At 40.1% G+C, this 27967-nt stretch overlaps 1 protein-coding gene across 2 annotated transcripts in view; it reads left to right on the top strand.

Moving 5' to 3' along the window:
- SLC12A1 (solute carrier family 12 member 1) overlaps window positions 1-27967 on the top strand; it is a 190548-nt gene that overhangs the window by 39627 nt on the left and 122954 nt on the right. The window contains exons 5-8 of one of the 2 annotated variants that reach the window (XM_082254923.1): window positions 6496-6591; window positions 12285-12424; window positions 16430-16540; window positions 26448-26559. In XM_082254923.1, the coding sequence (XP_082111049.1) occupies window positions 6496-6591; window positions 12285-12424; window positions 16430-16540; window positions 26448-26559 (459 nt within the window). Of the gene's footprint in view, window positions 1-4715; window positions 4812-6495; window positions 6592-12284; window positions 12425-16429; window positions 16541-26447; window positions 26560-27967 lie in introns of both variants that reach the window. The other variant, XM_082254924.1, reaches the window with a different exon arrangement.

Below are 27967 nucleotides of genomic sequence, written 5' to 3'. Positions count from 1 at the left end.
GCACACCCTAATGCAATAGACTGTGCCCACCTATGACTAATAGTATAGTACTATATAATATAAAGGCATAGTGTAATAAGGCCCGGACACTTTTAGAATGTCTAGGGCCTTATTTGGTCTTAAAACAGCTTTGGCGTTAAAAGATCACAACAGTCTTAATGTTGGACACTTTGAACATTTTTTATATCATGAGGTTCAACCTGTTACCAAGAGGTCCTTGTATAAGTTTACAGAATACCAAATGTAGAGTAGTCTTACACTTATAAAATATCAAATTTTTCATTCAGTTGTGGTTTATCCACCCCAATACATATATACTGTACTGTAGATGTTGGGACACCTGTTTGAACAGGGTAGCTAATGCACCCATTGCATTAATTGGCCTGTAAAGTCCACAAAGTAAGAATGAATTTTTCAGTCAATGAACAGGAGCATACCCCAATTGACCTCAAGTGTTGAAAAGGAGAATTTAGCCAATACATTCTTCTAATTGCACAATGTGCACAAATGGTAAGATAAGGACATTTTTACCCATAGGCACTTTTTAATTGTGCGCTCATCATTCACATAATGAGAATAGCTTATGCCAAAGCTGTAAAACAGAACTGGGTCATTTGAGATATATAGAAAGATAGTTTCACACAAAAGACAAATATTACTAATTCTGAAAGTTCTCATTTTCTCTGGCCTGCACTTCAGCATATGCTGTGCCTGACAATTAAGTGCTCGGTGATTTTATGATGCATAGCAAATGAAACCTTATAGCCACAGGGGTACAGCCGCGTCTCTGTCCTCTCATAAAAAGGGAGCATTTTGAAACCTGCCAATTCTTTGCTTTGGGCTTTCATGCACAATTAGTTTTCTAAGGGCAGTTTGGTAACTTATTTGGGTCATTAAGAAGTGTTACTTTGCTCCCAGGTGTGATTGAGGCCAGAAGGATTTTCCTCTTTTAAGTTATTTATCTATGGCAGAGTGTTGAAAATGTTATGAAAAAGTTTTTTATTGAAAAACAGCTGATTTTGTAATGGCAGGTCTACGCTGCATGGCTGTATATTTGGGATTAACCTCTTAAGTCATTTTATAGTTAGATAGCTCATTGGCAGTTTTCTGTTTTCTGATGAATTGGCGTCATTTATTTTTTCAGTTAGTTTGATGTGAATCTGTAACCCAGAGGAACATGTCTTCCTTGCTTCAAAATAAATGTTTTTCAATAGTCATTTAATTTCAAGCTGCTTGAGATTATACAGACGTGTCTGGGGTTTTACTATTTAAAATGTTTTGCTTACAGCCCTTCCCAAGGCAAAGCCATGTTTGAAACCACAAATTAAGTGAATACACCTAAATTAATATTTTTTCAGCTCCCAAATTTCCATGAAGGCATTGTTTTAATGTAATACTTTTTATTAAACAAGTAGCTACAACAAAAAAAAGATCAGTGTTTAAAAAAAATAGGATGAGAGCCAGATATGGTACATACCCTCTGTGGGTGAGAGGGTGTACCTTTATAGAAAAGAAATATAGAAGCTTCCTTTAGCTGATCGTTTTCTGAAAATGTTATCCTGACCCCCTTACTTTAATATTTTTTGCAGTCACTGACCCATCATAAAAATGTATATGAGCAATGGAAAGAAGAAAGAAAAGAGAGGTCTTCATCCACATATTCATTTTTGGGTCAGTGACTTGGAAAGCATGAAAGCCCGAAAAGCACAGTGGCCACCAGATAACTTTATTATTTTCAGAAGCACAGGTTAGCAACGGCAGCTGCTATGTTTCTCTTGTTTGCTTTAACCTGCCATGTAAACTGAGTATTCCTAATATTTATAAATACTTTAATAAGCAACATCACAGAATATATTCATGTCTAACTACGGCCTACCATAGTGCTACAGCACTTAATAGAGAAGTATGGTCAAAGCTTTTTTGGCCAACCGTCTCTTCTTGGTAACAAGACTGCACTTACTTTTGCTCTTCTGTGAATAAGCCGACACCACAGCTGACATCACAGAGCTGTTCCAGGCTTTGGAAGGATCCAGACAATAATGTCAGGATCCACCCAGATACCTAATCAGCAGCTGGCTCAGTCTCTCAATGCGCCGAGAGCCTCAGCCAGTAGCTCCTGCCCCCTTCCCCAGTCTGGCAGTCTAGTGAGTGCTGGAAGGGCAGTGCAGAGTGCAGTGATTGATAGTCATTGCTCTCTGCTCATAGCGGACCAAGAACTGAGCATTCAGCAGTCATGGGATCACTCAGATCTCAGGCTTACAGCCAGTGGGGGGGGGGGGTGCAACTGCAGCATAACACAAGTGCCGTAGCCATATTCCCACCCTTCTGCTTTAATGGATAATTCCACCTTTGCATCAAAGAATTAAAGATGAATTCTCAACAAATTCCCTGCTGCACTTATCTGCTGTGTAGATAATCTTCTGCTATCCTTATCTGCAGGTGTACCGATCCATACACTTTTAAACTCTGTACACAACCCACTGAGGTATGGAGCCCCTGTTACCCCTGGTACACAGCCCCTGTGTAGTAGCATAGTCCTTGCAATGGCTAGCAGCTATTCTTCACTGCTGCCATTGACCAATGAGAGTCTCTTCTGTCCCAGAAAAAAGAAGAGACTCTCATTTCAGCACTGTCACATGACCAGGCTCACCAATGACAGCTAGCCATTGCCAACACTATGCTACTTTACAGCGTTCAGGGCCACGTACGGAGTTTAAAAGTGTACAGATCAGTAAATCAGCAGATGTGGGTGGCGGAAGATTGTTGGTGCAAAGGAAACCTAGGGAGTGGAGATGGTGTTGGAGAATTCATCTTAATTTTTTTAATGTAAATGTCTGTGATGGACTGACTGGCACCCTACCGGGGTGCCTCTGCCAAAAAGGGCCTCCTGCCCTCCAAATTTTTCCAGCAGACCAAGAGCTAATACTAGCCCTTTACCCCAAGTATTGTACACAGACAAGATGTTGAGGTAAAAATCAAAGACATAAACAATAGGTGAGGCAATTACCTAAATGGGAAAAAGGTACTTCACAGTAAACACATAACACCTTAAACAGATTACACATAACAGCAGGAGACCTCAACATCAGGTTTTTTTAAGCTGACTATGATCCTCGGTTTAGAGTCTCTGAGTCCAAAAGGGAGTTGAAGCAGACATTGCTGGTTTGGGCACAGAGGCCCCAAATCTTTATCCGGGTCCCAAGTTCCCAGAAACCGTGTGTTTCAGTGAGACATTCACCTGAAACCGAAGCAAAACCATTCCAAGGGTCCCCCAGGCACACACCTACCAAAGAATAGAGCCCCCTAAAAAGCCGGGACCATAGTCAGTAGGCAAGAGGTTACCCTGCAGTCCCCTTCCAAACGCCCCTGTCCTGGTTGGGTCTATCACAATGTGCAATTACCCTTTAAATAGAAGTGAAACTACAATTAGTTTCTCTTAGCCCCCCCTACAAAGTTCCACAAATACCTGCTGATCCTGCCAGTGCAGTCCACTTTATGTAGATTTCCTTGATGGTGTGGCAAGGATGCTGCACTGTTCCTGAATTTAAAGCATAGTTGCCTCTCTCTTGTTGGCTGTACCTGCTTGCACTACAGTGGGCCGAAAAAATTTGCAGGGAGTGTGGCTATTAGCATTGTTACTGCTAGATTAAAAGCCTGCAGCTACCTGGACACACCTAGTCCTGCCAACCACTTTCTTGACTGGCAGCACTGCCTCTATTACTGAAACCCTCCTACTGTGAGCTGCAGTGTCTGGGAGGGTGAGTGTGTGAGACACAAATGTCGGAGGGTTTTATTTTTCAGTCAGAAAAGATAAAGTATATATTTTTTTTCTTCATGAGGCTTATGCCTCACATAGTAATTGGATTCGGTACTTGTTTAGACTGTCATACGGGAGCTTTTAATTGTACTTTAAAGCTACATCTTCACTGCAATAGACTATTTTCTTCTCTGCCTCATGGGCAGAAAATCTCATGTCGCTTTTTTTCTAGCCTTTTCAAGCTTTGCAATTTCCTGCTAACCTGCTGACTGTAGCTATTAATATTCAGATGATATTGTATTAAAGGGATGATGATGTCTCGGATTTTCTAATAGAGGATTTCTAAAAGTTTATTAGAGTTGCATGTTCTGTACAAGGGAAAATGGAGAACATGTTGTAATAGTTAACAGACTGTATTCTTCTCTCTTCACTGAGGTCTTGGTGTCATTATCATCGGGTTAGCCGTGACAGTAACTTCTATAACTGGCCTGTCCACCTCTGCAATTGCCACAAATGGATGTGTCAGAGGAGGTAATAAAATATGAGCCATGAATGCTCTAAAGGTCGAAGCCAGTTCAGAATCTCATTATTTTAAGGTAATCACACACTTGGCTCGCTGGAGGCTTTTTCTTTTAGCATCGGCTGGAGCACAGAGCAAAAAAAAAAAAATCAAGAGGAAGAATTTATTTCGGGAGATTATATATGGATACCGCAGTTCATCTCAGTCAGTATTTAAGTCTTTCTCTTAAGCACCCAGTTTCAGGATTTACTCAGGAAGGATGGCTCCACACGTCCACAGGTTTATCATAAGTAACTTGCTCTATAATGTTTTCAGGAGTTCAGTACGTTTTCTCAGTACAGTGAGTCCCTGAATTCTAGCCTGCGATGATCCAGATATAAATTGTACCTCTGAGATGAGATGCCTATATAAAATATTTGATGTTTTCACCACTAACAGGTCTTGGAGTTATCATAATTCTTCTTGCCACCATGGTAACTTCAATTACTGGGTTGTCAACTTCTGCAATAGCAACAAACGGTTTTGTCCGTGGAGGTAAAAAGTTAAGGCAACTTATAATATAGGATCTCTGCATGGCTAAGTATTGAGATTCTATCTCTTCTGAGATCAGGTCTGGAAAGTCATTGTGGATCCTCCCAATATGGAGAAAGGTTGTTAAGGTAATGTCAAGGTAGAGAAAAAGGTGTCTTAGCTCTTAGCTTTAGATCTTGGGAAGATTCATATAGAGGAAGCATTAACGGCTGATTTAACCTTTTGTTGCATGTTACACCCATATGTAGGGTGCAACATATAACATGGAGCAGATGGTATTCCCATATCCCCAAACCTCCTCCCCCCTTGACAGCATATGAGTTTATTCTCCCCTGCAACAGCTGTCACTTTTTAAAACAGTGCATCTGTGGGGGGGCTTCACCCACAAAGCTGCATCATTCATTTGCAGAGATCTGTGAATGAACTACAAGTCCTGACTGCCCTTACCACAGACAGTCTTCTCATTGTCAATGGAATACAAGTGTGGTGATCACCACACTTGTAGTCCATTGATACTTCCTACAGCTCTCCAACTTGAAGCCTATTCCTCAGTATGGTTAAAAGAGCTGGAGGAAGAGTCTGCAGGTGCCTGGCATTACATGCACAATCCATTGATCATGGGTGCAATGCTTTGCAGGCTTCTTTGAAAAAAATAGTAAGTATAATTTTTTTCCTGCAAAAATATGTGCATTTTTTAAAATGTGGACTTATCCCTTAAGAACATTACAGAAAGCTTTCGTGACTGGAATTTACTTTTCTCACACAGCTCCATTTCAATTCCATTCCATGTCACATCTGAATTTGGCAGTAATAAACAATATGAACCCTTGCTATGATAGTATATGATTGGAATTACCCCAGGAGAACAGGACAAACTGAAAATGATAGCATTAGATATCACCCTTGAAGAATAGGGCAATTGTTATGGATACAACTGTTTTTTTAAGGACTTTTCAGGTGGTATATTCTGAAGAGCAAACAGCACAGCTGGCTGGAATCAAGAACTGGACAATACGTAAAAATGTGTTATGGAATTCATATAACTACATTCTTTAATTCAAATAAATAAGACATGAACAGTGTTCTATGAGACTGTTGGGACTTCAGGCAACTAATATATATTTTATCATCAATATACCAATGAGGCAAGTAAATTGGTTTCAGGCAGCTTGGGGAAAATGAACTGTTTTTAACAAATGGCTTTTTAATACAAAGAAAGAACAATTATGTCTTATTTATTTCTAAAACAAACAGTCCTTTTTAATTCTTATGATCATTTTTTTTTAAATCAGTAATTCATGTCTGAAAGTCTTCTAAGCCTGATAATTCACACAGACACAATAAGGAAGATTTATGATTGCTGGTAGGACCCTGAAAATACATAAAAAAAAACAAGAATAATTTCTCTTTTTTTTTTTCATTAATTTTGATCATTTTGAGCGACTCTAATATCTTTACTTTGGCAATGTAGTTATAATCACTACAATGCAACTTACTACAAACAATCTAAATATGTCTACCCTACTGTGTCTGTGTAGAAGTGAGATTCAACAAGGTAAGTGTGTTTAAGTCAAGCACATTACAGGAAAGTCCAGGATTATGTGTTGTTCCATCCTTGGGTACAGAAGTCCTTGCTGGCTGCTTGTGAATGGTACAGGTAAACTTTAAGTATCTTTGCTATTTTCAGGTCTCGGAGTGGTCATCATATGTCTCAGTGTGGTGGTAACCACATTAACTTGTGTTTCTATGTCTGCCATATGCACCAATGGCATAGTCAGAGGAGGTAAGAAATTGTTAACATAGTTGAAGATCTCATTGTTATGTGTTTCTTTTTTTTTTTTAGATAATTACCTCTTACTCATTATATTTTGGTAGCAAAAGTTTCTGTATATTTTAATATCTTGTACCCAATTATTTATAGCAGAACAAATGCAATTTTTTACTTGCAGTGAAAATCATCACGTTAAAACTGTAAGGTGACAACACCTTTATTAAAGTATCAAAATGGTACATTTTACAGAATAGCATTATATGGTCTATATCTATTGGTATATATAAAGCCAAAAGCATACAAATGCCTGCTGCTACCAATGACATGAAATGTCACGGAAAAGGTAATTCATTTTAACTCAAATCATTTGCTTGACTTTGTAGATTTTTATCATCTTCATATGAAACTTGTACCAGTGTGACCGGATCATTGTTGCAGAATAGTAGACTAATGATATGATGGTTCACGAAAATAAGAATTATACCTACTGACCGCCGGTGAACATGGATAAATAAGCACAGGTGCCTGGTAAATAAACAATACCAGTGCTTTCAACAAAACTTCATACTTCCAATAGGCATAACCTGTACAGAAAGATTATAAATATAAATGGGTACCCAGTTATGAAAGGTCGTTTGTTTTCCACTACTATATCAGTAAGGAGGGTACCGTGGCTACAGTCTTCTGTCTTTGTATGCAGTAAAGCTGGCTATTATACACTAGTAGATTTTCAGATGATCGCTTGTACAAAAATTCTGTGTACATTCGAGGACTGGACAAACATTGTTTGAAAGTACTTTAAAATGTTGTTTCCTTTTTAACATTCAGTCTCGTAATGAATGCAATTTCCCAAATGAAAACCACATATTCTATTAGAAATGTATTAGTTAGGGCTCTTTCACACGGACAGGACCGTATTGCCATCCGTTCCGGCATTTTTTTTTTTTCACGGACACGGATGACACTTGTGTCATCCGCTCCGTATGTCCGCATATCATCCCATCCGTTTGCGGATGATATACGGACATAATGTATGTCTATTGGCATTGCGGATGTCAGCGGATGACAACGCTGACATCCGATTTTGCATCCGTTCCGTTTTTTAAACGGAACAAAAATAGGGTTCTGTTCCGTTCCAAAAAACGGAACAGAACTGAAAGGACGAAAATCGGATGTCAGCGGATGGTCATCCGCTGCAATCCGCAATCCCATAGACATTCATTATGTCCGTAAATCACCCGCAAACGGATGGGGTGATTTACGGACATAGGGAACGTCCGTGTGAAAGAGCCCTTAGAGAAAAAATTGCTATCCTGCTCCGAAATTTCTCACCACTGTTGTCAAAAACAAATGTCAAAATTGAACGGACTTTCTTCAAAGGAAAATTTTCAAGCACAATCCTACAAGTGTATTTCTAGCTATAGTAAATGCAATGGATAGATAAATACTCTAGAACAGGGGTCTTCAAACTATGGCCCTCCAGTTGTTCAGGAACTACAATTCTCATCATGCCTAGTCATGTCTGTGGATGTCAGAGTTTTACAATGCCTCATGGTACGCGAGGATCCGCAACAGCTGGAGGGCCGTAGTTTGGAGATGCCTGCTCTAGAAGAAGGATGTGGAGGAGAGGATCTGTATCAGGCTGGCCATCCAATATTCATTATAAACCAGGCTGACAAAGGCCTTTTCCCTTTATCTCTATAACCAACTCTGCGTTGTTCCCTATTACTGACTGAATACTAAGACAGAAGGATGTAAACACCATGCTTGGTCGGTACCTGCCAGGCAGTGGAAAACGGATCATCCTAATCTCAATGTAACTATTTATATTTACAGTTTTACAACTAGATCTTAAATATTGTCGGGTTATAGTCATGCAGAAATTAGAAAGTTATGTTTTATGCATCATATACATTTATATGAAAATGATATCTTAGTGAGGCCTGGTGTAGGTCTGGTTCTAAACGTCATAATATCGCCCCTTTCCAGTATTCTTCTAAACACTGCGTCCATGTTTGAATGATGAGGGTAGAAGGAGAGACAAGGTAGGATAAAGAGGCTTGTCCATTGGTGACCTCTACATTTATTGTGCCTTTACTTACTCCCACAATGCTTGTCTGAAAGATGTTTAAAGGCATAATTCACCTTTACCAAAAAACTTCCTATGCAGATAAGGGACGTCTGTAGATAAAAACAAACTGTGCAGCTTTGGCAAAAGTTGAATAAGGCCCTTACTATAAATGTAGGCCATTTATGTACCTTATGAAGCCTGACTGGGAAACACCTTGCTAAGAGACCCCTAGCTGTTACTGTTCACCATCACAGGAGTGAGCTTTGTCTCTAAATCAAACCCCCTCACATACACTTTCTCTGCTCTGATACAGTGGCTCTGAGATTGGATACAGTGGCTCTGAGAGCTCACTCCTGTGATGGTGAAGGTGAACAGTAACAGCTAGGTCTAGTTGTCTCTTAGAAATGTCCTAGGAGTTTTCCAGTCAGGCCTTATGAGCTATGTATATGGCCAACATCAGTAGTAAGGGTACTATTCAACTTTACACAAAGCTGAACAGTTTGTTTTATCTAAGGGCACCCCTTATCTGCATATGCAGTTTTTTGATAAAGCTGAACTATCCCTTTAAGATGCAATCTCTGCTGATAGTTTAATGGTAGAATTTTCTTTTGACTGACAGTAGTTCAATTTTCTTGCTAGAAGGTAAGCTAGTTTTCTAAGATAACTGTAGTAAGATATTTCTTACCTGGCAGAGCTTGTGGCAGAAGGTAAGTAGAATAAGAAGGTAAGTAAGAATGAGTCAGTTGAACAAGGCAGTATCACAGATCCAGGAGATTTCTATCATAAAAATGATTTATATATATATATATATATATATATATATATATATATATATATACAGTATCTCACAAAAGTGAGTACACCCCTCACAATTTTGTAAATGTTTTATTATAACTTTTCATGTGACAACACTGAAGAAATTACATTTTGCTACAATGTAAAGTGGTGAGTGTACAGCTTGTATAACAGTGTAAATTTGCCGTCCCCTCAAAATAACTCAACACACAGCCATTAATGTATAAACCGCTGGCAACAAAAGTGAGTACACCCCTAAGTTAAAATGTCCAAATTGGGACCAATTAGCCATTTTCCCTCCCTGGTGTCATGTGACTTGTTAGTGTTACAAGGTCTCAGGTGTGAATGGGGAGAAGGCGTGTTAAATTTGGTGTTATCGCTCTCACTCACTCATACTGGTCACTGTAAATTCAACATGGTACCTCATGGCAAAGAACTCTCTGAGGTTCTGAAAAAAAGAATTGTTGATCTACATAAAGATGGCCTAGGCTATAATAAGATTGCCAAGACCTTGAAACTGAGCTGTAGCACGGTGGCCAAGACCATACAGCGGTTTAACAGGACAGGCCTCACCTGTCCTGTTAGCACGTGTTAGCACGAGCACGTGCACTCGACCAAAGAAGTTGAGTGCACGTGCTCAGCGTCATATCCAGAGGTTGTTTTTGGGAAATAGACATATGGGTACTGCCAGCATTGCTGCAGAGGTTGAAGGGGTGGGAGGTCAACCTGTCAGTGCTCAGACCATATGCCGCACACTGCATCAAATTGATCTGTATGGCTGTCGTCCCAGAAGGAAGCCTCTTCTAAAGATGATGCACAAGAAAGCCTGCAAACAGTTTGCTGAAGACAAACAGACTAAGGACATGGATTACTGGAACCATGTCCTGTGGTCTGATGAGACCAAGATAAACTTATTTGGTTTGGCTGGTGTCAAGCATGTGTGGAGGCAACCAGGTGAGGAGTACAAAGACAAGTCTGTCTTGCCTACAGTCAAGCATGATGGTGGGAGTATCATGGTCTGGGGCTGCATGAGTGCACCTGGCACAGGGGAGCTACAGTTCATTTAAGGAACCATGAATGTCAACATGTACTGTGACATACTGAAGCAGAACATGATCCCCTCCCTTAGGTGACTGGGCCACAGTGCAGTATTCCAACATGATAATGACCACAAACACACCTCCAAAATGACCACTGCCTTGCTAAAGAAGCTGAGGGTAAAGGTGATGGACGGGCCAAGCATGTCTCCAGACCTAAGCCCTATTGGGCATCTGTGGGGCATCCTCAAATGGAAGGTGGAGAAGCGCAAAGTCTCTAACATCCACCAGCTCTGTGATATCATCATGGAGGAGTGGAAGAGGACTCCAGTGGCAACCTGTGAAGCTCTGGCGAACTCTTTGCCCAAGAGGGTTAAGGCAGTGCTGGAAAATAATGATGGCCACACAAAATATTGACACTTTGGGCCCAATTTGAACATTTCCAATTAGGGGTGTACTCACTTTTGTTGCCAGCGGTCTAGTAATTAATGACTGTGTGTTGAGTTATTTTGAGGGGACAGCAAAATTACACTGTTATATAAGCTGTACACTCACTACTTTACATTGTAGCAAAGTGTCATTTCTTCAGTGTTGTCACATGAAAAGATATAATAAAATATTTACAAAAAATGTGAGGGGTGTACTCACTTTTGTAATATACTGTATACATATATAAATATATATATATATATATATAAATAACATGAGAATATACTGTATTTTATATATCATTACTGTTATATATACAGTATATCAGTAAGTTCTGCATTTGAAACAATCTCAGATAAGGTAAGCCTGCTTCCAGCTCTTTTTTTTTTTTTTAGATATTCAGACTTAATTTTTTGAAATTCAGACTTAATTTTACTTAATTTCTCACATCTCAATGCAACTGCATGTCCTAAAATATTCTTTGAATTATTCATGTATAATGACTATGGACTAATTTGCCAATTTAGAATTTCTGCATTGTGAAAATGACTAAATCGAAATAATTTTAGATATAAAAGTGAATAATGGGGCGCAGCAAAGGGAATAGGTCCCTCAAGTTCCCAAGTTCAATAAACAGACCTGTTCTTTCTCCCTTCACAGAGCCTTTCACCAATAACCTCTTCAATGAGTTAATGCTTAATAGAATCAATAAAAGAAAAATATAACAAACTGGCTAAAGAAACACCTTTAATGCCTAACTTGTTCTGTGCTGCTCCTGTTTCAACACAGATAAGTCATTTCTCGGCATGCTCCCTTGGATGTCCTTGGTCTTTTATGTGCACACCATTCGTAACAGAAAGGGTGTACCTTAAGATTCCCATATCCAAGCCAGTTTTCTAGCAGATTAGGTAATTTCCTTGTACCCCTCCCATGTATTGAGCAGAAATACCAGTTTGGGAAAGAGAATTACATTTGTAGAATGGCTTCATATGTTTGTGTATGTGGTCTGATCACCACTTTATTTATTCACAACACTAACTAGAATATGAATATCTAATTCATACAGATCTGGCCATGCACATGAATGATTAACTTAAATTATTGCAAATATAAAAAAAAAACCTATTGCCTTTTCATAATGAGTAGCAAACTTTCCATTTCTGGCATCATGTAAATTCTGCTGTATGTATATGGGGCACGGATGTCATATTATTGGTTCTTTTCTTGTCTGTGCCCCAGGTTAAATAATACACACTGTAATCCATACATCTGCGATCTGCTTAGGGAACTTGGCATTTCTGGTAGACCATCCCCTGACGCTGCCCCTAACCACTGCAACATTTTTAATTTTTAGCTTTTATTATATTCTTTAGGTGGGGCGTATTATCTTATATCAAGAAGTCTAGGGCCAGAGTTTGGTGGATCCATAGGACTTATCTTTGCCTTCGCCAACGCTGTGGCTGTAGCTATGTATGTGGTCGGATTTTCAGAAACTGTTGTAGAGATTTTGAAAGTGAGTATTAATGCCTTTAAAAAATGAAATGTAATATCTATGAAGACGTTTGAATAGACTCACTGAGGCTGTTAATATTTTTAGAGGGAAATAAACAACTCAAGTGTACAGTTTTATGACTGGCTTTTTTTTTTTCAAACATTTTCCTTAAAGTCACTCCATGTAAATGTTCCTTGTTTTGTGTCCCATTTTACAATGACGTTGAAAGGAGCTGCTGTATTCCAACTTTTTTTTGGGATGCTTTAGATTTAATTAGTTGTTTTCTTCAAAAATAATCTCCTTATAATAAAGCATCAAATGGTTTGATTGCGATAATTGCTAATCAACCATTGACTACAATAAATAAATAAATAAATAAATAAATAAATAATATTAGCAAAATTACCTACTTTAAACATATTATTAAGTTTGTTTCACATCAGCTAATTCAGCCATTTTCAATCCACTTCTCCAGTTTTGTTTACATTTTGTTTAGTTTTTATTTACCAGCCAATGACAGTCTGAGTTTACTGGCATATTAGAACAATGACTGATGGCATATGTTTGTAACTCAGCAGACTTTCTTCCCTGAAGTTTAGTCATCTGCCCATTATCGTGGACCTTAGGAACTTTTAGAAACCTTCGTAACTTTTAGAATAATAAAGGCTAAGTTTAGTCAAAACATGTTTTTAAAAAATGATCACAAGTGACATTACTTACAGTCAATGTGATGTGTCATTTGTGCTGCTTTAGTTGAAATCTTCTGTCTCCCGATCCCACCCTACCCATTCAGCAGTAATCTTCCAGTGCTGTGGTGGTCAATAAAGCTGAAGGACCTGCCCTCATCAACAGTGCCGACTATGCCTGCCTTTTCTGCCCCCCTTCTTTATTCATTGGAACCTGAACTATAGCTTCAAACAATGGAAAACAGTCTATGAATGGAGGAGGTGGACCTTTCACTCATCTGCCCATCCTCCATTCAAAAGCCCTTTTCATTCAAAGAAGCTATACAATACAGCTTCAATGAATGGAGAAGGGGGTCTCAACGACCGATATAGTTGGCACTGTTAATGAGTGCCTGTCACAGATCCAGCACTGTCATTGACTCCTGCAGTATTGACAGATTACAGATGCGGGATATGGAAGGGTAAAGGACTTCAGATTTCCTCTATTACATCTGCCACCAGCACAAATTTTCCGTAAGCTTAGAATTTAAAGATTTGATTTATTCACTTGAAGACCAGGCCTTAATATAAAATTTGTTGCTTACAAGTTAAAATCAGCATTTTTTTCTAGAACCCCCATTATACATTTCATACATACATTATATATTTTTTTTAGCAGAGACCCTAGAGAAAATAATGTTAGTCGTTGTAATATTTTATGTCACACTGAATTTGTACAGCAGTCTTTCAAACACAATTTTTTGTGAAAAAATACACTTTAATAAATTAAAATAAAATAGTAAAGTTAGCCCAATTTGTTTGTATAATGTGAAAGATGATGTTAAACCAAGTAAATAGATACCTAACATGTCGTGCTTTAAAATTGCGCATGCTCGTGGAATGGTGACAAATGGTACGTTAAAATCTCCATAGGCGACGCTTTAAAAAATGTTACCTGTTTAAAGTTACAGAGGAGGGCTTGCACTAGAATTATTGCTCTCTCTGTAACGATCATGGCAATACCTCAAATGTGTGGTTTGAACACTGTTTACATTTGCGGGCATTACTTAGGTATGCGTTCGCTTCTGCACACAAGCATGGAGGGATGGGGTGCTTTAAATGTTTTTTTCTTATTTATTTTAATTTTTATATTTTATTTTTACAATGTCCCTTTTTTTTAATACTTTTATTGCTGTCATAAGGAATGTAAACATCTCTTGTGACAGTAATAGGCAGGGACAGGTACTCTTTATGGAGGGATATGGGGTCTAAAAGACCCCAAACCCCTCCTCTGCACTTGAAAGCATTCAAAACACCAATATCAGACTTTTTGAATACTATTGATTTTTGAAAACTGGCGCCATTGGTTCCCAAGTAAACCGGAAGTGATTTCATGACGTCGCTTCCTGGTTACCATATCCGAGACCTGATCAAAGCCAATTCAAGCTTTGTTCGGGTCTCCTGCCAGCAGGCGGATGTTCGGTTGTTTGGGTCTCCCTGTGGGATGGGAGAGCCTGGGCGAGCGGTGGAAGGCGGAGAGTGGGGGTGGGGGGGTGTCATCCTTAGCAGCATTAGTTGTTATTACAGGACAAATGATCATCTGCTCTAAAAAACAGTACTGGGGTAATGCCTGCAACTGCAGGCATTACTCTGGTACAACCACTTGAAGTCAAATAATAAAAAACAGGTTTGAGATTTGGTGGCATGTGGTTAAAGTGATATGTGTGATATGTGTTTTTTTTTTAATACCTTTGTAGTGCTACCCCCGAAGGAGCTGCTGTAATTTACCTGGTTCTTTCCCAAGATTAGTGCAGAGGCAGCCAGGCACACAGCAACAGTTCACTCACTTGGGGCTCAGTAGTCAGGGATGTCTTTTAAGGATTTATATTGCTGAAGAACTTGGATGGGGTGTAGGGTGATATAGGATACACCAAATTTACTGAATATTTGCAGGAGGATACTCAAATTTGGTAAGCCTCCCTGAACAGTCTCTATGCAGGAACAAGTATAGATGGCAAAAATTAACCCTTTTTAAAAACTATCTCTGTCAGAGCTGTCACTGGCTCTTCCACCCAAAGGAAACAGGGCACAGTCACCAGGATCCTAAGCTCAGGTCACTACTCACAATGTCACAGGATCGCTGATGCCTCCTTCCAGTATCCACTGGACACTCTTCAGTGAGGGAGAGGTTAATGCTCACAATGCCCGGGACAACCAAACCCTTTCCAACTTTCACCGGGCGCACTGGTCTAGAAAACTCACTGAAGATCTCATGTGAAATCCTTTGATTAGCATCAGAAAGGGATCTTTAGATGTAGCCCCCCCCCCCCCCCCATCCTCCCCTTAGCTTTAACACACTTGGGACTTTAATGAACATGCAGAAAATTCAATCAGTCTGCCTAGAGGGGCAGAGTCCCATAGGCTGGGAACTCCTCCAATAGAATAAGAACCCCCACTGCTGTAGGCCTCAGACCATTTATGTTCCCCTCCCCAGGGATTGGCCAAACCACAATAAATATTCAGGCTTCCCAGTTGCTTTGCCCAACCTTCTATATTCCAAAAGCATCCAGAAAGCAGGGGAGAGCAATCAAATTTGCAGCCTGTGAGATCCAGAACAGCCAAAAGCAATAATCAACAGCTGTTCCACTGATTACAGAGAAGCCAAAAATAACTAAATTTGCCTAACATCCTAGCAATCTAACTAGGAGGGTGCTACACATTAACATTATGTTTGCCTTCTGTTCATTTATTATTTGGACAGAGGAAACCTAAAGTCCTTTAAATATTGCTGTACTAATCAGTTTAAAGTTTTGATGAAAAGATATTATCTGTATATCAAATGAAATACTCTATATAGAAGTAGTCGTGATATATAGATATTTTTGCGAGAATATCAGTGCTGTTAGCACCTTTCATAGATTTGTGACAGACTAGGGTTAAACGTTTTATTTTACTAATTTTACTTATACTTTTGCCAGGGATATTTCAAACAGATCTCCTAAACTGAAGCTCCTTTAAATCAAGAGACCTCCTGACCTTCAGGAACAGAGATTAATGCGTGTGTTCCATTCTAGACTTATAATTAAGCTCCATCATGTTCCCATCATATGATGGACCATCTGTCATGGCAGACTAGGGGAAAATGTCTTTTTTTAAAAATAACTACACTTCTAAAACAGTTACACTTTTACAAGTAAATTTACATTGGTATAAATTTTCAACTTTATATATATATTCGTTAGTGATATTAATAGTTCTTTACTGTGTCTGAAGCATGCTGACTCATTGTCAATGTGCTGCACACATGAATGAATTGCACACATGCTGCTGTATAATTTGTTTAACTCTTATTTCTCTTTAGGACAATAATGCAATAATGGTGGATGAAATGAATGACATCAGGATTGTGGGCACAATAACAGTTATCCTATTGCTTGGCATCTCTGTGGCTGGCATGGAGTGGGAAGCAAAGGTAAGTTGTTATACTGTTTACTGATATTCCATCAATTTGTACAAAGTTATATTTCTTTTAATATCCTCCATACCACCAAATGGCTTCAAATCACACTTTCCATGTGTATGTGACAACATGTTTGTATTTTGTTTTTCTTTTATTAACCCCAGCTATACTGCATCATGTTTATGCTGCCTTCAAAAATCGCATGAAAAAAAAGAAAATTTAGTAAAACGTGAATTATCACTGGAGCAACTATAACTATATATGGTGGTTTTACTCCAATTTAATGGGTACACAGTGCCAATTCAGAATGCACTAAAATTCAGAAAACACTAAAATATTAGCATAGCAAAGGCATGAAAATCAACTAGGAAGTCTATTTACAACAGATGGATAAATGTATCCTCTTTCGCACCCATTTGCTGGCCACAGGCAAATATTGCATAGAGCAATCGCAGCAAATGGAAAATAAAAGGATTAAGTGAATTTCAGTACACTCTCAGAAAACTTTCAGCAAATCTGCAGGGAGTGTGGATGTAGATGAAAGAACAGTGCAGCTCTTCCTAGGAAATCACTGTGTGTTGTTAGATTCACCTAGTTCAAAGTGGAAATATTAATCAGTAAATCATAAGACATTTCCTCCCTTAAAATATTGTACATTTTATTGAAAGCGGAATTATATGTTAAAAAAAGAAATTAAGATGTTAACAAAAATTAAGGCTGAGTGAATGTGTTGAACAATAATGTTGGTGATTGTCATGAGGATGACTCATTGATACTTTTTGACTAGATGGTCATGCTGTATGGTCGGTGATACAGTCTTGTGTGGATTAGCAGCCCTCTTAGATACATTTTTTTCATGAAAGCAAAGGAAAGTATGGGACATTGCCTAGCACTTGCATATAAGAAAACAATAAAGCAAAAAGAGTTATAATTTTTGGCCATTTTTGGATACATTTGGGTAAAAACATCAGGAGATTGTAAGTGGAAAGTACTTCTGAGATTGCCAAGACTCTCTGCAACTCATGTGACATTCAACCATTTTTAACTGAACATTCTGGTTTCAATGTTTGTCTAATGATTAAATATTATAAGTGAGGGCTATTCAATGTTGGTAAAATCAGGGCCCAGTAAATTCTTCCAAAACCTTTCATGCCCCAACATGTCAGTAGTCAACAGGTAGGCCGCGATTGACACATTGCCAAATTCCATTCTAAACCCTCCTTACTCTATCCGAAAAAAAGTTTGTACTATAGATATACTTTAAGTCTATAATCTATTGTCATAGGAAGCCATAGGACTAATCCTTTAGAACTGAAGAGAAGAAATTTAGCACACAATGGCACAGTAACCAATCAGAATTGTTTCATGTTTCTGAAAAATAAACTGTGAAACCTGATTGGGTCCAATTATGGCTCGTTTCCACTGAGCTTTCAGGTACGGTTCGGTACGGTATGCTATTTATGCCGTTTCCATTATGAATGGTTCCCTAATTCCGAACCGTACCGTACCACTTTTTGGGACCCTTTGGTTGGGGTACCAAGCACATTAGTACCGTACCAACAGGGTGGAGCTACACTCTGCAGAACTTTGACTGGTTGACAGAGAATCGTCTATCACAGCTTTCCTGCTACACCACGCCTATCATGAAAGGGTACTATTGGCAGTGGAAACGCAATGTGTACCTTTCCGAACCGTACCGTACTGAACCAAACCGTACCGTACCACTCAGTGGAAACGAGGCATTAGTAGCAACTCTAGTCTTCTTCTTTTTTTTAATTGCCATTTTTAATGTATTGCAAGTCCCTGGAGCAGATATTTTTGTTCAGTGCCAATTGACACCTGGCACAAATGCAAGCCAGTCAGAATGGATAAAACTTGCAACACAAAATTTCAAGTTAGGAATCAATAAAAGAAGAACGATTACTAGAGCGGCACCACACCTGACAGACAGCAGAGAAATGTTTAAATATTTAAGGAAATGAACAGCATGTACCTCCATCAACAGATAATAAACAACAGATAATAAAAAGAGCACAGGAGGAGAATAGGATAGTAATTGCCACTGGCGTACCTATAGGGGTCACAGTTGCGACCCAGCCCCATGTTCCAGAAAGCATGTGCGGCCTCCCTATTTTACACCTGGACAGGAGCCACAGGATCTACAAGAACTGTTCCCCTCTATTTTTTTTCCTGCAGCCTTTTTCTCCTGCTTTCCCTCTCACTAGCATTCAGTGGCTGCAGGAGGAAAATGGAGGGGATCGGTTTACATATATGCCACCCCTCCTGTCCATGTTACTCATCTCTGCTTGCCGAGCTGATAAAAAAATGTAAAAAATAATAACAAATAATATTTTAGAAATCAAACCAAATAAAAAAACAAAAAATAAAAAAATAAAGTAACAATAATAAAAACTACTGACACTATCAACTGCCCTATTGACACCATCCAGTGTTGTACTGACCCTGTCTTCTGCCCTACTGACAAAGTCCACTGCCCTACTGACTGACACTATCCACTGCTCTAATGACTGACACTGTCCACTTTTAAGGTGGGATAAGTTTATATTTTTGCTGTAACCTTTGCTTTATTATATTCTAATACTCTAAGTTACTATTTAGTATTTAGCCTTGCTAGTAAATTACTCGAAAAAAAAGGTGCCAAACAAACCTCTGTGATCTTTGAACATATTGTTCAGGTAAATCTCCACCTCTCAAAGGGTGCCTACTCCTTCTTCAGGGTATTCAAATGAACTGGAAGGGCAGGTCAAAATGTGGACAGTTTCTCCAAAATATTTTGAACTAGTTTCTCAATATGTTAAAAAAAGATCTTAAATAACTCGTGAGCCACTTGGAGTATCTTGGCACGTGGTGGAAGTGGCAGGTGTTATTGTGTGTGTGAGGGGGGGGGGGATAGATATCATTTTTTTTTCTGGACCTACAAGCTTTAAGTTACACCTCTGGAGTGTGCATACCTCAAGCTGGACCCCCCTTGAATTTCCAAGCAAACAACAACCCAACAGATTATTGTAGGCTTCCCTGTCAACCTTCTGTGTGCTCTGCAGATTCTTTCCATTTGTGGTGCAGCTCTGTGCTGATCAATAAGTTCCCTTCACCCAGATGTCAGATGGGGCTCCTGCCTACAGCTGGGGCCCCAATACAGTGTCACATGCTTGGGCTTGCACTGGCAGGCATCAGCAACACATTCATCCTTCATATGTTGTCCCAAACTCCTCATAGCTCCTGAAATGAGGGTAAAGCTACAAGACTCTGTTTAGCCAGCTCTGGCTGCCGCTCTGTACTAGCAGAAAAGTTGGAGTGTGTTATTTTATTGGTACTGTAAAGCTGGCCGTACACAGTTAGCCAGTGAGTTGATAGAAAAACCCCCCTAAATGAGACACTGCATTCTGACAGCAGCACCTGCTGCTGTCAGAATACAGAATACACTGATCAGCGGCTGCAGTAGGTACAACCACACACTGATTGGAGTGTGGTTGGCCCCTGTAGAGCCAGCTGAATTTCAATCAGTATATGACCAGCTTAAGGCTCTCTGACAGAATAGACAGGAGGCCATGGCCCTTCAGAAGGGAGTCCACAGCCTTGCAGCAGGCTAGGGACCAATGGTTGAAAACCACTGGCCAAGGGCACTATGCATCCCCTCAATATAGACCTCATGCCACCGCAGGTACAAATGTTGCATTAAATATTAATTATATAATTTTTGTTTAGTCCTACTATATCCTTATCATACATACTAGCAAAAGTGCTCTTGTTCTAGAATAGGCAAGATGGGAATAATACTGTATATACAATGCTGAAGAAGTGTCTTAGCCAGCAGTATGTACAGGAGAGGAGTGAGGAGGGTATGACAGCAGTGAGGATGGCAACAAATAGGGAGAGAAGCTGATATACAGGATGAAAACTCTAACATTGTTAAGGAGAGTGTGCGTGTGAAACTAAAGTCAGTTGTGTGCAGGAATATTCCAGTACCACTGAGGGGTAGAATAGACAGAGGCATGAGAGTATACTCATTGGAGGGTGTAAAGCTGAATGAGTGCTCTTCTTTTTTTAATCTATATCCTGGACATGATATAGGAAGCACAGCTATGAGTAGTAAAAACGCCATTGTTGGCATGAATACTGGGAAGTGAGGTGTGTGTGCCGAGGGCAGGATATAGAAGAAAAACCAATGGGTGTGCTGGAGGTGGGGTTGCACTCTAATGGTGACAGAATATCACATTTGAAAGTTAGAGTGGCACTTTCCTTTCATGCTGTACAAGATAGTGGGGTTGATTAACTAAAACTGGATAGTGCAAGATCTGGTGCAGATCTGCATAGAAACCAATAAGCTTCCAAGTATTTCTGTCAAAGCTTAATTGAACAACATGATTGGCTACCATGCACAGCTTCACCAGATTTTGAACGCTCCAGTTTTCGTAAATGAACCCCTGTATGTCATATGTCATAAAAACTAATATCTTAAACACAGAGAAAATTAGATGGTGTAGGGTGTAGTTGACTCCTATGCCAACTAGCCTACCAGTTTGTTTTTGAAATTGCAATATCGGAAGAAAAGGAAACCCCAAAGTAAAACTCACACAATACACTATGCAGATAGGGCCCTGGATAGTTTTAAACCCAGGGTCATAGCTCTGCAATGTCAACCAATAAAGGACATTGCTGCCCTTCAACTAGAAAATCAGTAATGTGGTCACTTGTTCTAAACACAGTTAACAAGAGGTTGAAAGCCCCTCTGTATCACTGCCAGCTACTGCCAAGCTTGCCAGGGGATCCTCCCATCTTCTTCATGCTAGAGATTAAATATGGTAAACACACACACCTGTAAGGGGAGAGATTCCGCTATCTTGACTACTCACATTCTCATGGCCTTAGGCCCATCCTGATACTTCTCCCGTACTATGTTTTTGTAGGGACACCAGACTTCACCTACTTGCCATAACCAAAGAAGGGACCTTACTGAAAGGGGTACTAACCCCTGCTGGCAAGGTCCCTGATATTGACAAGGCCTACAATAACTTTTGCAGAGGATATGAAGTGTTTAGATACTGAGAATTCAGTAAATTGACTTACTGTTCTATAACAAGTTTATCATCAACAGGTAGTCTGTATAATAATGGCGGATTATAAATGTATATAATACGTTATCTTAAGGTTATCCAACAAATTTTATAGCTACTTTAACATGTCTTGGAAGATCAAATGAGGAGAAGCTTCACTACATGAACTTTGCATCATGATGAGTTTTCTCTCTCTGAGTCTCTACATCCTTGCCTGAAGGGTACTTGCCTCCCCAGGCTAAAGACTTACATAGCATATATAAGGGGTAGCCTGTCTCCATCAGTCCCCTGCCTGATACTTCTCCCGTACCATGTTTTTATAGGGACACCACACGCCACCTGCTTGCCATAGCCAAAGAAGAGACCTTACTGAAAGGGGTACTAACCCCTGCTTACAGGGTCCTTGATACGGACAAGGCCTACAATCAATTTTGCTGAGGATTTGAAGTATTTAGATTCCGAGAATTCAGTAACATACAATTTTTCAGGACAAGCTTTCGGGGTATGTCCCCTTCTTCAAGATCGAAAGCTTGTCCTGAAAAATTGTATGTTAATGCAAATAAAAAAAGTATCACGGACAGTACTCAATTGTCTCTGTCGCAAGAGCACTAATATGGCTACAATGACCTCGAGAATTCAGTACATAACTTACTGTTCTATAAGTTATATATGCATCAAGTTTATCGTCAACAGGTAGTCTGTATAATAATGGTGGGTCATAAATGTACATAATACATTGGTCCAGTGTATTTTATAGCCACTTCAGTGTGTCATGGAAGATCAAATGAGGAGAAACTTCACTACATGAACTTTGTATCATGATGAGTTTACTTAGGAGCAGTCACTAAATATCATAAAATTCAGACTTAACTACCGCACATGTTAAACTTGGTAATGTTATATAATGGACCATCACACTGTGACTTTTGTGTCCTCTGTTCCGCTATCTCGCCTTTAGAGAACTTGTCTTTGTAAAGTTATTCACATTAGCAGCTACATTGTAAGTGTGCCATAAACCCACAATTTACAATGTCTAGCATTTGTCTCCACGCACATTATAAATATCTTAAAATTGTCATGGGTTATAATAATAACAATAGTTAAAAAAGTAAAGAAGGGAACGTGTAGTCATAAATTCTTTTTAGATTGTGATATTTAGTTGGAAAGGGCATTCACCCTTAATTGCATTGTAAATTTATGTTATTTTGGACTTTAACATTGTACCTTGGAAAGGTAATATTTGTGGCACATTGAAGACCATTAACTCACAAGTGTGTTCAGCAACATAAATCAGGGGTCATGTTATAGATCCTCCACACACACGGACTATAAAAAATTACTAGATCAAGTACTTTTCCATTTATATCTAAGACATTATTGATTTTGTGCAATAACCCTTAGCAACTGATCAACTTTATATACTGGAATACGTTTAGTGTATCTAATTCTGCCTGTCAGGTCTCCAGGAGCTGATGGCATCATCTATGTTCTTCATAACTATTATTGAAAATTGTCATTCATAGCTATTGTTCATGAGCCAGAGATTTCTAGTAAACGAGATCATTATGTATACCATGAAGATTGCTTCCAGTAATGACTATAGGCAATCATGTTTATTCAGTAAGGCACAGCAAGGAGCACTGATGATGTGCAAAGCCTACAAATCAGACTTCAGTTGACTATAGTCAGTTAAATGAAGGGTGTTTTCTGGCTGGATGCTGTGGGCAGGCTGCATTTTGTATAATATATTGCACTTTGGATTATAGGCCTGAGTGCGCTGACTGTCAAATTTCAAGCGGTATTAAACCCAATATCAAACATTTATTATATGGCAGCTTGCCAGTGCTTATGTATGATGGCTGCATTCGTTGGTGATCCAACCAGTAGGTCTGCTGTTTTTCAACATAACAAGCTGTCTTGCATATGTAGCAGTTGGAGGGTTGAGTAAAAACATTTACCACTGACAGTGGTGCTTACAATGGTCATCCTATATTTATTTATGTAAAACCTTTATCCCAAAAGGAACAAAACTGTTGCTGTATCTGCTTGAAAAGTATTAGCTGGAGTTTGGCTTCAATTTGTTAGTGTATCTAAATCTGTTAGTAAATCTAACACCCCCCCCCCCCCCCCCCAGACTGACAATGCTGCTGTCAAAAGATTTCTCTGTTGCTCCTTCATTCACAGTGTAGGCACTTTAATACAGAGTGTTATTGGCTGGATCCAGAAGGCAAAAAGAGGCAAAAAAGAAAAAAAATGCAACCACCATATCTAAGTATTAGTGTTACATAATATTAAATATTACATATTATTAAATATTACATATTTGGCTTTGGGTTTCCACTTGAAAAGAAGTTTGGGCTTTTAAAACAATGAACAATCATACTCTACTAGGTGGATGCAGCATCAGTTTACTACTACATCTTTCTAATGCTGCCATTAGAACTGAGTGATCAAAGACTGCTGATGGCTCAGTTCTCAGTTTTCAGTGAGCAAAGAGCAGGTGACTGTCAGTCACCAACTCTCTGCTCTGCCCCTTCAGCACTCACTGGAGCTCCAGGCTCCAGGCTGGGAGCATAGACACGTCCCAGAAGGCTGCGGGGAAGGAACTTCTGCTCAGATCACTGCGGCCATCTGACCAGAAGTGGGGGAGTGCGTACCTGTTCCCATCCCCCCCCCCCAAAAAAAAAGTTATGTCCCAAATGTTAAGGAGGAGGGAGAGTGAAACCTCTCCTTTTGGGTGAAGTTCTACTGCAAATCAGAGAACTCCCTACCGTTGCTCTCAGCCTCCTCCAAATCTCCAAATTTCTGTTTGCTGCTGCGATCTGACTTCCTGTAGAGGGTGGCTACGTTCATTCTACGTAATCCAACTGTATGAAGGAATGTAGCCACCACCTCTTGCTTGCTCCAGAACAAGCGGATTAGAGGGGCAAATGGAAAGATTCGGGAGCTCACAAAGGATGTTACAAGGATGCAGAAAAACAAAGTAAGAAATGATTTATTGAAAGACAGATTACAGGGCCATTAAGGGAGATCTATAGTCACAGCAAACACTTTCATTTTATAACATCATCATTGCAATAGCAACACAATCAATGCTTGTTTTTGACATACCAATATAAGATTACTTGAAAAATCTCCTTTCATTTTGTGAGTTCTGCCTGTCTGCTGGCCTCCTCTTTCCACAACTTCCTGGATTCCGGTGTTCTGTCAGAATACCATACCCTATCAGAATTCCATACCTCCGTCATTTCCGGTTGCGGATCAGCTGTGGCTTCATCATGAATCAGCTGTAGCCACGTCACAAGTCCTACTGCACATGCGCAGAATAGGTAGAGCATTTTGATAACATTGTAAGGGTCAGGCCAAAGTCCTAGTGTGCATGCTCCGTCGCATGCGCACCAACGGGTCGGGCAGTGGGATCGCTGATAACAAACATCCATCCAATCTCCATGGCCCACACTACGCTGACCCGACACTGTGCCGAGCCGACACTGCAGCGACCCGACAATCCGATCTCCGTACCCCACACTGCGCTGACCCAACAATTAGACAGTGGGCGTGCGCGTGTGGGTAGAGAATAGGATTGTCCCATTGTCGGCTCGGCGCAGTGTATGCCATGGAGATCGGATGGATGTTTGTTATAAGAGATGCTGCTACCCGATCCGTTGGTGCGCATGCGCCCGCTCATGCGCAGTAGGACTTTTGCCTCACCACTTACGATGTTATCAATTCCCTACCTATTCTGTACATGCGCAATAGGACGTGTGACCCGGCTACAGCTGGTGCATGACGAGCCTGCACCGGAAATGACTTAGGTAGGGAAATCTGATGGGGTAGGGTTTTCTGATAGAACACCGGAAATGCTTTGCAGCTTCTCCTCTACTTCTTTCACTTTCTAAGGACTACATATCCCATTGTATCTTGCTGCCTGCAAGCAGTGATTCCTGCACTGACTCCACCTCCTGAAACTCCTCCTCTCAGCTCCTCTGCAGTTCAGAAGGCAGCTCTGTGACATGCAGGGAGGGACTGGGCCAGGGGGCAGGGGGGCAATTTCCCCCTTGGCCGCTCTGATGCCCCATAAAAAGCCTGCACCACTTCTGCCAGACATGCTTAAAGTTTTCTGGTGAAAATAAGTAAAAAATCCCTGCTGACCTACTGAGTGGGGGGTTGAAGACAAGGACAGAGCACAGGCCTCTCCCACCCTCCAGCATGATGAAAACTGTCTGAGCAGAGGCCAGTTCCATGCCCCACTGGAGACTTTCCTCCAGCCCCAACCGAACTGTCCCAGCTCCCCCAACCGCCCCCTGCTGGCCAGGTCAGAAACCCAGATTCGGCCGGTGAGTAGAGTACCTGGAGGGGAGCTTCAGCCTGGAATGGGGGTCAGGAAAAGGGAGAGTGGAAGAGGGACCGAATTGCTACACCATGGGCCTCCGGTTTGTACTTGCCCCCTGGGCGAAAGTTGCCAGTCAGCCCCTGGTGACATGTGTGACTCCGCAGTGCCAGGAAGTAAATGTGTGAAGATCTTCACATAGTAAGTTCAAGGCTAAGCAAACTGCAAATACTTTCCCCAATTTATATCTATTGTTAGCGAAGGTCTGCTGAAATCTAAAGCAATATTGTACATTTATTGTTGTAGAACAATATAGAAACAAGCTGCCTTTATAGTCTCACTATATTGTAGAAATTGTACCAAGATATGTTTTGAAAATGGTGACATATATAATTTCATTGCTATTTTTCTATTACTGAGCTGTAACTGATGGACTGTAGTATACCTGTTTCCACTATCTGAATGCACACACTAAATTGTAAGAACGCTCCCTGAACCTTCCTTTTACATCCAGGCTCAGATTCTTCTGCTGGTCATACTGCTCATTGCCATCGCCAATTTCTTCATCGGAACCGTTATCCCTACTACAGAGGACAAGAGATCCCGAGGATTCTTCAATTACCAAGGTAAACGACCATTGCATATATTTTATATTTAAAGCAAATATGGTATGAGAATTGTGCGCTAAACATTTTTACCATTCTTACTGTATTCATTCTTACTTTACCTAATATTATTGGCAAAGGTTTTTATTTTTTCCCTCTTTTTTGTTGGCTTTAATTAAGGTTGCACTGGTATCGGTGCCAACACTGAGCATTTGCTCGTACTGTTCAGATACCTAAAACCGATACCTTTGTGGTGCGATTTGCGTGCATACAATATGAAAGGGCTCAAATCTCACTGCAAAGAATTGCATGTGATTTGAACAGGAATGCGGTGTGATTTTTATCTGAAACGCATGCGTTTTCCCCCACTGCTCTTGTGTGAACCTAGGCTTGTCATAGTGACTTCGGCCCGGGTTCATATAGGAGTGGTGCAGGAAACCAAATGTGATTTGGCCAGGAATCGCACCGCATTTCTGTTCAAATCCCATGCGTTTCTTTGCAGTGAGATTTGTGCCCATTCATTTTGTATGAGCTCAAATCACACCACAAAGGAATCGGTACTTGGTATTGGCGAGTACAGTATCAGTATTCGTACTCGCCGGCAAAAAACGTTATCAGCGCAACCCTAGTTTCAATACAAGCCCCAAGATAGGGGATTGATGTTAACATTGGAAGCTCTGAAATCATGAAGAAGATGTAAACCCCAACTGAATAGCGTATTGGGGGAGTGCAAATCTGGTGCAGCTGTGTATAGAAAGCAATCAGCTTTCAGTTTTATTTTTTCAAATCTTAACCACTTGCCAACCAGCGACATACCGATACATCACTGGACTTCAAGTGGTTATACTGGGCATCATCCTGGTACCATTTTTGAAAGCCAACAGACGACTCTCTTTTAAAAGCAATCCAGCAGCTAACTAGCCACTGGATTGCTTTTACAAACAATGAGAGGAGATGCCCCCCCCCCCCTCCCGTGGCCTTCTGTGGCTTCATCGGGCAGTCCCGTCCCACTGGGACACCCAATTGACCAGCCAGCACTTTCGCTGGCTAATCATAGAGCTGAACAAAGATTGGATCGGCTTTGTTCTGCTCTATGATATAGTAACCCGGAAGCGATATGCTTACATTACTTCTGGTTTTCCCTGATGTAAGCGGCGCCATTTTGAAAAATGAAAACCATATGATCAGATCATACTGATCTTGGTGTGATCAAATGCTTTTAAGGGCAGAGGAGGGATCTCTCCATAAAGAGTACCTGTCACATGCTTTATGCTGTCACAAGGGATGCTTACATTCCTTGTGACAGCAATTAAATAAAAAAGAAAAAAGTAACAGTGTAAAAATAAAAAAAATAGATAAATAATTAAAGCAATTTTTTAAAGTGTCCCCGTCACCCTTGCTTGCATGCAAAGTCGAGCGCATGCACTGG

This window comes from Pelophylax lessonae (genome assembly GCF_965119305.1).
Source record: "Pelophylax lessonae genome assembly, chromosome: 4".
NCBI classification, from domain to species: domain Eukaryota; kingdom Metazoa; phylum Chordata; class Amphibia; order Anura; family Ranidae; genus Pelophylax; species Pelophylax lessonae.
Note: the sequence above shows the minus strand (reverse complement) of the source record. Positions and strands in the feature narration are given on the sequence as shown.